The sequence below is a fragment of the Chrysochloris asiatica genome, unplaced genomic scaffold, assembly GCF_000296735.1.
Source record: "Chrysochloris asiatica unplaced genomic scaffold, ChrAsi1.0 scaffold00095, whole genome shotgun sequence".
Lineage (NCBI taxonomy): Eukaryota > Metazoa > Chordata > Mammalia > Afrosoricida > Chrysochloridae > Chrysochloris > Chrysochloris asiatica.
In genome coordinates, this window is record NW_006408613.1 from 4,313,595 (window position 1) to 4,324,169 (window position 10,575).

The following is a 10,575-nucleotide window of genomic DNA, read 5'->3' on the forward strand; positions in this document are numbered from 1 at the left end:
TCTTTTTAAGCCTATCTCTGTTATCATTAGATGGATGCAGACAAGTTCTTTCAGTAATACACTTGTCTTAGTTGCATTGTTGTTGTTAAGTGCTGTTGAGTTGGTACTGACTCATAGCTCACGACAGACTGAAACACTGCCTAGTCCTAAGACAATCTTATAATTGTTGCTATGCTTGAGTCCATTACTGCTGCCACTGTGCCAGTCCATTTTTTTGAGGGCCTTCCTTTTTTTTGCTGACCCTCCACTTTACTGAGCATGATATTCTTCTCCAGGGACTGGTCTCTCCTGATAATGTCCAGAATATGAAAGATAAAGTCTGGCCATCCTGGCTTCTATGGACCATTCTGACTGTACTTCTACCAGCACAGATTTGTTTGTCCTTTTGGTGGTCCATGTACTTTTAATATTCTTCTCCAACACCATAACTCAGATGCATCAATTTTTCAATTGTCTTCTTTATTCATTGTCCATTAGTGACATTTTGTTATTGGTAAGTGCTGTCGTATTAGGTACTTTAAAACAATGGCTTCAGAGGCAATCTGTTGGGCTAGTTAAATTCAAGGCAGAGATATCACCTCAAGTTATGATTATTTTGGGGGGATTCTAAAGGGCTAATGCAGATTGATTTTCTTAAGAGACACAAGATAATCACTGGGACTTATTAGGAAGAAGTAATACATTGGTGAGGAAAAAAAAGTCAGGAAAGTTGCTCCAAGGAATATTTTTTAAAAAAATCACAACATCGGACCTGGTCATTTTTTGCGGGTAGTAAGAGCTGCCATATGAATTTTGTTGGGAAACTTTACCCTATCCACCCTACAGCCCTTATGTTGCAACTTCAGACTTCTTTTTAGTCCTAAAACTCAAAGAACATTAGTAAGAAACATAATTTGAGTCCCTGAAGGTACCCAAACTACTGTTTCAACATGATGTAAATCGAAGAGCTCAGAATTCTTCAGGGATGAATTCATATAGAGAGATGCAAACATCACCACAGAAGTATAGAGGCCTAGATGGAGAGTATACCCAGAAACATAGCTTCACTTTTTTTTTTCAAAGTTTTTATTGTGAATTGATTTATAGTTTACATGGGAAAACATCAGTTTTACACTCATCCTGTCATATTTCATGTCATTGCAAGGATTACAATCTCCATGCAACATCATTCATTTACTTTTATTTCCTTTGTGTGTGTTTTTTGATGTACACAAAAACACTCAGGAATGTATAATTATTTAAACAGCCAAAGGGCACATTCAGAAAGCCGACCTCCTGGCCACCAACACACAGTCTTTCTCTTCCCATGAGTCTAGAGTCCCCAACTGCTCTATCTCTCCATGTCCTCATCTCTATCTCCAACTCTGATGTCACTGTTTCTCTGGATAGGATCCCACATTCCACTCATGCTCTTCTCCCTTGATGGTCCTAAGGTCCTCTGTTCCTGGAATGTAAGATTAAGTACTCCCCCCTATATGTTACAAAACTTCTATCTTTACAGTTGTGACAATCACAGTCATGATAATGATTACTCAATATTAAATCATAAGAATTTTATCCCCATCTCCTTTCACAAGACCTGTCTAGACAAGATGAAAACTATTCAGTGGGGATTCCACCTTCCCACTTACACTCTGAAACAAAACTCCCTCTTGAAAGCTTGTAAGCCAGTCACTTCGTGTCTTGATAACCGCCCCCAACCCCCCTTGCATTTTAGGAGCCAATGTCTCTATAGCTTCACTTTTTGGCAGTTTTGTTTAATAAAGGTTGCTACAATTGTGTAGCAGTACTTTTTGATTTACCCTCATATTTCATAAAGTAGATCTACTGAGAGCTATTTATTAAAAATTGTACTTCTATTAAATATTAATCAATGCCATGTTAGTTATTAGTAATCTAGAATTTGTGGAAAGCAGGATTTTTTCCCATAAGACCATAATTAAAGTGGGATGATAATTTAGACAATTTCCAAAAATGTGAGAAATATTCAGGAATGATTTAAAATACCATATAACTGTGAAGCACATTTGCTTCTGATTTTCTTTTACTCTTTTTATTTTAGTATAATTTCAAACTTAAATACATGAGGATACTTTTTTATGTGATAAATTCTTCAAGTAAATCCAGAGACTGTGTCTTAATTTTTACACAGATCCACAACCTAGCACATTATGTCACACATCCTTGAGTAGCTGTTAGAAGCGTTTGTTACCTGGAAATTGTTAAAACTTTTGAACTTTTTCCTCTTTATTGTCACGTTGCAAGTATTTCGTTCTTCATTAGAACATTTAGCAAAACTTGAAGTGATTAAAGAGAGAAACTGTGTACTGCAAGGGCATTCACTTGCTCTAAAGATGTATTGACACATAATTTTATACTAGTGATTCTGTTGTTCTGTATATAAATGTTTCAGAGTTTTCATTATTTAACTCTAGGTGCTTGTTTTTATTTCAATCTCTTTTCCTTCTAATTTTTTTTTATGGCTGCTTAATTTATCTTTATGAAATGTAGGCTTTATGTGATCAGGAATTTTGCCTGTGTTAATCACTGACTGTTCTATTCATATTTAAAAAGCCCTGGTGGCACTATAGTTAAGCACGTCACTGCTAACTAAGAGGTCTGCGGTTAGAGCCCATTAGCCGCTCTGTAGGAGAAATTGAGGCATACAGCCTTGGAAACTCTAGGCAGTTCTTCTCTGTCCTAAAGGTCCTGTAAACTGTAATTGACGCAAAGTGGCAATGGGTTTGTATGTCATGTTTATATTATCAAGAGCAGTGACTCTCACAGAGATAGGCTTTAATAAATTTTTGTTGAATTAAACTGAACTTGTCTTTCTTCTGAATAAAGTGTTTTAACGGCTTCTCATTGCCTATAAAATAAGCTCAAATTCTTGGGCTTTTTATTAAGCAAGACTTTGTGATCTGGCCCCATGACCATTGCATTGTGAACATACCACCAGTGAGTAATTACCATTATTGCTTTTGCTTATTTGTGTCTTTTCTCCCACTCACCTCTTACTAGATACCAAGAAGGCCTTTATCTTATTTACGTGTGTATAGAACCCAGCACTATGTGTGGCACAAACTGGACCCTCTAAAAGGTCTGATGAAATACTGCAAGAAAATTTAGGCCTTTTATGAGCAGAGGCTATATTTCTTTCATATTCCTGTCATTCATGCCTGATACTGTGCTGTACCATCATGGCCATACAAAAGCACTTATGAGTGAAACTTAGAATTTCTGAAATAACATGAGAAAATAAACAATTTGTAGATACATATATATGAGGTAAGTAAAAAAGTATTGGGATTAAGGTTTTAGTTCATACATGCACAGGTTTATTCCAAACAAGACATGTTTAAACATGGGTCTGCAATCATTGGTGACTGCAGACAAGTTCTCAGTAATACAGTTGTCTTAATCTTGGGAGGGAACCATCAAAAAAAAAAATGGTTCAACAAAACAGTGGCTTCCAAAAGGTATCTGCTGAACCAGTTGTATTCAAAGCAGAGAGGTAGCTCAGAAGTTTATGGCAACTGTTTTCTGGGAATCCAAAGGGACAATCTTGATAATTTTTTTTTTTTTTTTGAAAGACACAGAATGATCATGAGGGCTTATTCGGAAGAAGTTTTCAGATAATTGAAATCTGCACTGGTGAGAAAAAGGCCAGGAAAGTTGGGCAAAGAAATTTCTTTCTATCACAATGTACCTGGTCATTCTTCAAGGGTATCAAGGGCTGCACTACAAGAAATAAATAATTTCAAGAAATAATTGAGATAATTTAAAATGTCTACACACAGCCCTGACCTTTCCCCTTCAGACTGCTTTTTGTTTCCAAAATTCAAAGAGAGTTTCAAAGAAACATGATTTGAGTCGCTCGGGGATGCCTAAACTACTGTTTGATGGGATATAAATAATTTTTTGTTGTTGTTAAGTACCACTGGTTCCAACTCAGCAATCCTGAATAGGGTTTATGAGAAGCAGCTGGTGGTTTGAACCACTGACCTTGCAGCTCAAACTGGCTTTGCAGTCCAGTGGTTCTCTTACAGTTCTACACCAGGACTCCCAGAATTCTTTGGGGGAAGGGGGTACTAGTGTTGTAAGTGCCGTCGAGTCAGTTCCAACTCATATTATGAAGAACAACTGGTGGTTTTGAACTGCCAACCTTGTGGTTCACAGTCCAGTGCTGATCCATTGCGCCACATCAGAAGTCCACAGAGAAGGGGAAGAGAGTTGGAAACATCCCCTTCAGAAGTGTTTAGACTTAAATGGGGAGGATAGGTAAAGAAACAAAAGCTTCGTATTTTTGTTTAATAAAAGTTTCTGTGATTTTGTAGCAATAGTTTTTTTACCTACCCTCGTATATACAGAAAAACCTGCAAATGATGGAACTTGTGTAAGGCAGAAAACTGTCAGAGAAGGAAACCTTGATACCAAAACAAAGTAGGATTCTTAGTAAAAAGTGTGCATTTTGTCAAAGGTAGAAAACTTGAGAGACCCAGAAAATCAAGGCAGTCCCATTGAGCTTTGACATCAGGAGGTTTCACTATTCCCTGGGGAGCATTCAGTAACTTAATGATTGAAATGTCTGTCACTGTTCTGACTTATGGTTTGTTTCCTTAAGTGAAGATCAGGTCAATAAAGAAGACAGTGCCCTGGCCCGATGGGTTGCAGATCCTGCCAATACAGCATGGATGGAAAGTAAGTACCGCTGACCAGTAGTCCTGACAGACCGTCATCTGAGTCCTCATCAAGCTCAGTATAAACATTTGCCAATAGAGTAATGCTATGATATTTTTTCAGAATGTCTTAATTATTCTTATGTACTATATCATATCTGAAACTTTGAAAATATATTCATTTCCTTAAAATATTAACAAAATCTGAATATGTAAGTATATTCCCAGGGTTCTATGAAGCTGTTGCTTCATGTTTTATTATCTTAACTCCATCCATCCAAGCACACCCCTTTTTCTGATTGTTTCTTTCTAATACAGATTTTTTTTTTCATTATTACAGTTATAGATTTAGAGAATGATTCTCTTACTTCCATCTCACAATCATTGGTGAGATGTTAGCAAAGTATTCTTTCTTGCTATTCCCCAATGAGATGCTCTTTCCATTTTTTAAGGAGAGGTGTGTGGATGGGAAAGTCAAGACAATTACCAGATGATATACCTGATCTTCATTCCATGTGTGGTTTAAAAGGCTAAAAATATTTTTAACTAGATTTCTTTTTTCAACAAAATTCAAAAGTGAAGATGTTTTTCTAATTACCACTTATATTATTGGATGATTCACTCAATAATCTCTGTGTAATTATATGATTGACTTACAAGGTTGAATCATCTTAGCTATCTCTTATTTATTAAATTGTTTTTTGGAATGGTTCATTACGATTTTAATTATTACACTGTCAAAACAAAGAACTTAGTATAATTAGATGATTCTGCTAGGAGCTATTAAATCAGGATCATTGCATGGTTAAATTATTTACTTGTTATTTCCCAACAATTCAATATTAAAGCAAAATCTTAATTTTTTCCATTAATCATTTTTATGATCCAGATGACAATTAATTAGAATAACTGTATTTGAAAGGAAAACCTATAAAGTGACTGTCCCTCAGCATTACCTAATAGGAGTAGAAACACTTAGGGTTGTTGTTGCTAAGTGCCGTCGAGTCGGTTCCGACTCATAGTGACCCTGTATAAGATTTCCAAGGAGCGGCTGGTGAGTTTGAACCGCCAACGTTGTGGTTCAAACCAACCTTGTGGTACAGTGTTTAATCCCACAACACTAAACCAGACCTTCAATATTATCTAATAGGAGTAGAAACACTTAATATAATTATTTTGTTATTAAGTATCGTTGAGTCGATTCCAACTCATAGCGACTCTGTATAGGGTTTCTGAGGAGTGCCTGGTGAGTTTGAACCACTGATCTTGCAGTTCAAATTGACCTAGAAGTCAAGTGCTTATCCTACGGTGCCACACCATAGTATAACACTTAATAAAGATTATTTAAAGAGAGCAAGCCTTTATAATATGGGAATTTGACAGTATCCAGAGAGTAAAGGAATGTTCCTCAATTTGCATGTTTTACCCCTGTTAATATGGTGATCTGGTAGCATAGTAGTTACGAATTGGACTGTGAACCTTAAGGTCAGCAGTTCGAAACTACCAGCCACTCCACGGGAGAAAGATGAGGCTTTCTGCTCCCGTAAAGATTTACAGCCTCGGAAATGCTGTACAGGGTCACTATGGGTCGGAACCAACTCTACGGCACTTAACAACAACAACAACAATATGGTGATATACAATGACTATATGTTACAGGATGTCACCGTTTATTTTCTCATTCTCCATCCTTTGTTGTTTAATAGTCAGTTGATTTTGTAGATTCAGTATAATAAACAATATGTTGTAGCTTGGAGATTCTCCTGTGGCAATAACATCAAAATGAATATTCTATAAAATTAACTTAAAAGACCTTCTAAAGAGTTATAAAACATAGACCTATTACAAATGCTTAAATGCAGTTTCAAATTTTGCTGCTAATCTCCTATGTAGTTATCTTGTACAATATATACTAAATGGTTTTCTCTTGGAGCTTCTGCCCCATGTGTGTTGTTGTTGTTGTTTTTTGTAAAAAGGAAACCTGTTATGATTTCATAGGACACTAATGTCTCACATAATACAGTTTGAAAAGTTTTGTCCTAAAAGTAGAACATTTTATACTTGTATGTGATTACTTTTCATATCTAATGATTTAAAGCATTATAGTGTCATCATTTAAGGAACTCTGGTAGCGTAGAGGTTATGAATCAGACTCGGCAATTCGAAACTACCAGCCATTCTGCAGGATTAAGTTGAGGCTTTCTGCTCCCATAAAGATTTATAGCCTCGGAAACCCTGTACAGGGTCACTATGAGTCAGAACCGACTCCATGGAACTTAACAACAACACAACTGTGTGTCATCACTTTACTCTGTTGGTTTCCCATTTTTATTGCATCGGTTGAGCGCCCCCTCCTTTTCTGAAACTGGGCAGAACCTCTGTATTCTTCATGTTAGTCACAACACATTAACTTCATGAACTTAAAAACACTTATAAAAGAAACACATGAATACGTGTAATTTAGCATAGTATAATAGGATAAGCTTGGCCTGAAAAATAGTAAAAACCACCTGTTAGTGATACTTTTTAATTGATCTAGTTAGAGTGATATTTGTCATTCCCCCAATGAAATATTGTACCCTAAAAATAGTTACATTTTGGTAAGATGCTGTGAATTATCAATATAAATTGTTTTGAATAGTGATGTTAGTCATAGGAGAATATTGCAGTATAAAATTTAAATAGAACTGATTTAGTCTTGGGCATTATTTTTATAGTTTCCTTCCCCTTTTATTCCAGATCCAGAAGAAGCAATTTATGATGATGTTCCAAGAGAAAATTCAGACTCAGAACCAGGTTTGATTTTTTTGTTCTGGATTGAGTTTTAGGAGATTTAGTTTAGCAGTTTTTTCCTATAAGTGTGAAAAAATGACTTTTTAGTGTGTACATAATCACTAGATGCAGATTATTTTTTTTGTATATTAAGATTTTATATATTTTATATGGGCACACAGATAAAATGTGGTAGTATCTTGGTGTGTATGCACATGCGTGTATGTGTATTTATAGTTACACCATTTGAAATGCCAAGAAAATGAGTTCATACGAAAATATTTTTACATCAAGATTTTGGTTAGTGTTTTGATTTTGAACAAGCCAGTAAAAACCTCTCCAGCCATAGTTTATTTAGGTGAAAAATAAGGGAATTAAACGATTTGGCTGCATAGCTAATTAATGTAACCTAGAAACCTCCTCTTACAAATACATAGAAATGTTGGATGTAAAATAATGATTCTTTTCAATACAGTGCTGTAAATAAAGAAGTAAACGAAAACCAGAAAACTATTTTAATAACTTGATGCTTCTTAATCCAGATTGAGCATAGTAGAATTTTTTTTTTAATAAAAAAAAAATTCATTTTTAACTTTTCATTGTGAATTGAGGGACGGTTTATAGACAAGATCATCAACTTTACATTCAACAAATTATATGCTTTGTTTCATCTCAATGATTACAGTCCCCTCCCGACAACAACAGTTATCCTACTTCCTTCTTGCAGTTCTCCATTTACATCTTATATTTCACAAATGAACAAAACAAAAATATTTTATGTACATATACAAAACAAAAAATAGATATTTCATTTAAATGTCCTAAGGGCACATTCGGCCAGTCAGCCTCCTACATGCAGGCACACAGCCTTACTCAGTCCATGGGCTAGAGCCCATAGCTGATCTGTCTCTCCAGGCTACTGCCTCCGCCACTGTCTCTGCTGTCTGCTTTTCTAGGTAGGATCTCACAGTCCACTCATGCTCCCCCTTCTTTATTATCCTGGGATCATCTATTCCTGAAATGAAAGACTAACTACTCCCCCTTTCAGTTACACATCTGCTACAGTTACAGTTGTGACAATCACAACCCTGCTAATCATTATTCACAATTGAATCATAAAATCCTATCATTATCATCCACCATCCCCTTTCACCAGATCCATCTAGAAAAGAGGAAAACTATTCAATGGGGATTCTACCATACCCCCTTCCTTCTGAAATTAACCATACTCATGAAAGCTTGTAAGCTAGCCACTTCATGCCTTAATAGTCTCCCATTTTTGATAGCCATTGCCTAAATTTCCTGTCCCTATCAATTCAGTGCATTGAGGAAATAAGCTTGTTCCTTGATATGAAGAATCCTTCTATTCTGATTGGAATTTTGAGCAACTGCATCCATAAGCAAAAGTCCAGTTCATCAAATTGTATCAATTTGCACTTGTTCGCTGTATCAAATATATTTATCTTCATCTGGTCAAGTTCTAGTGAGCTAGCCATCCAAACTAGATCAAATGAGTGCTAGCTGCAATTTGGGACTTCACGTACACCACCCTGCACTTCAGACCAGCTAGCTGTTTCACTTTCAGCCCTAATCCTTGGGCTAAGTCAGTGCCCATGGGCTTAGGAGTTCACACATCTCTCTAAACTTCAGACCTACCATTCCTTCCTCTTCACTCTCTCATCTCAAGGTCGAGGTGTGTCAATGGAACATGGCCAAACTCAGTCTATGTCTTCATTGCTGCATTTCCCCCACTTCCACTCACAAGTAGACCCAGGTGATTACCAGTGAGTATACTAGACTGCTTTAAGTTTCATTCTAGATGAGGCTTTTCCCTGATGGGCTGACTTCTTGACTTGATTTCTCCAAAGCAAGCAGCTTGCTTGATATTCAAATAGCCAAACAGTCTGCTTTTTTTCTGCAGGTCTTTCTTTCAGTAAGTATCTTCTGTTCTCCCAGCAGTTTTGAGTTGGGCATGTCTTTTCAAGTGGGACTGTCTCAATTCAGAATGTTCTGGGTGGATTTCAGGATTCCACCTAAGCTTCATACTCTACAAGGCTTAACAATAAGCTTACTTTGCTGGGCAAAATCTAACTCCCCTTTTAGCAAATCCAATCAGTTATAGGCTGAAGATGGGCTTACAAACTTTCTGTAATCACAATTCCCAATATACATTTCTATCCCACTTAAATGTCTATTTTACAACAATATGCAGGGGAAACCAATATCCATAAGACAGTCAAACACATAAACATTTTTTTGTCTCCTTTATCCATTCAGCCTATGTCTTGATACATGTATTTACTCACAGAACATTGTTTTTCTAATGTTGTGTATACATCACTATTTACTTCCATCCCATTTAGCCCATACCTACCTCCTGTGTCTTCCCCATCTTCATTGTTCATCTGCCACCCTCCCACTTCTTGTGTATTACCTTCCTTCTTCTTTTATACTGCCCTCCCCGTCCTTGAATATACCTTCCCCATCACCCTAGCTAACATGTATCTACCAGTGAATTACTCGCCCATCCCTCCCACCCTGGTAACCAGCAATGAATGTTTCTTTTAGTATGTAAAAATTTCTTAACCTTTTACAATAATGGTCTTATACAATATTTGTCCTTTGATCATTGACTAATTTCACTCAACATAAGAACCCTCCAGGTTCTTCCATGTTATGAGGTGTTTTACAAATTCATAGTTACTCTTCGGTGTTGCATTAGGATTCCGTTGTTCATATGTACCAAAGTTTGTTTATCCATTATCCATTAATGGGCACTTAGGCTGTCTCCATCTTTTTGCTGTTGTGAATAGTGCTTAGTGCTGTCAAGAACATCAATGTGCATGCATCTACTTGAGTTATAGCTCATATTTCTTGTGAATATATACCAAGTAGACTGATTGCTGTCTATTTCCAACTTTCTGAGGAAACGCCATATCGCTTTCCAGAGGAACAGTAGTTTTTTATGCTTAATCCGGAATAGTAGATAAGGCCTAGCATTGCATTAAGAATGAAATGGAAACCGAGACACTCCTGAAAAAAGTCTCAGACCTTCAAATAGCTGCTTCTTCAGTGTAAAAATAGACTAGAAACATATGCATAACTTATCACAACAGGAGAAAAC

At 36.4% G+C, this 10,575-nt stretch overlaps 1 protein-coding gene across 1 annotated transcript in view; it reads left to right on the top strand.

Moving 5' to 3' along the window:
• ARHGEF10 (Rho guanine nucleotide exchange factor (GEF) 10) overlaps positions 1-10,575 on the top strand; it is a 234,765-nt gene that overhangs the window by 25,159 nt on the left and 199,031 nt on the right. Inside the window, exons 5-6 of the mRNA XM_006866721.1 lie at positions 4,625-4,701; positions 7,419-7,475. Coding sequence (XP_006866783.1) covers positions 4,625-4,701; positions 7,419-7,475 — 134 coding nt within the window. The remainder of the gene's footprint in view (positions 1-4,624; positions 4,702-7,418; positions 7,476-10,575) is intronic.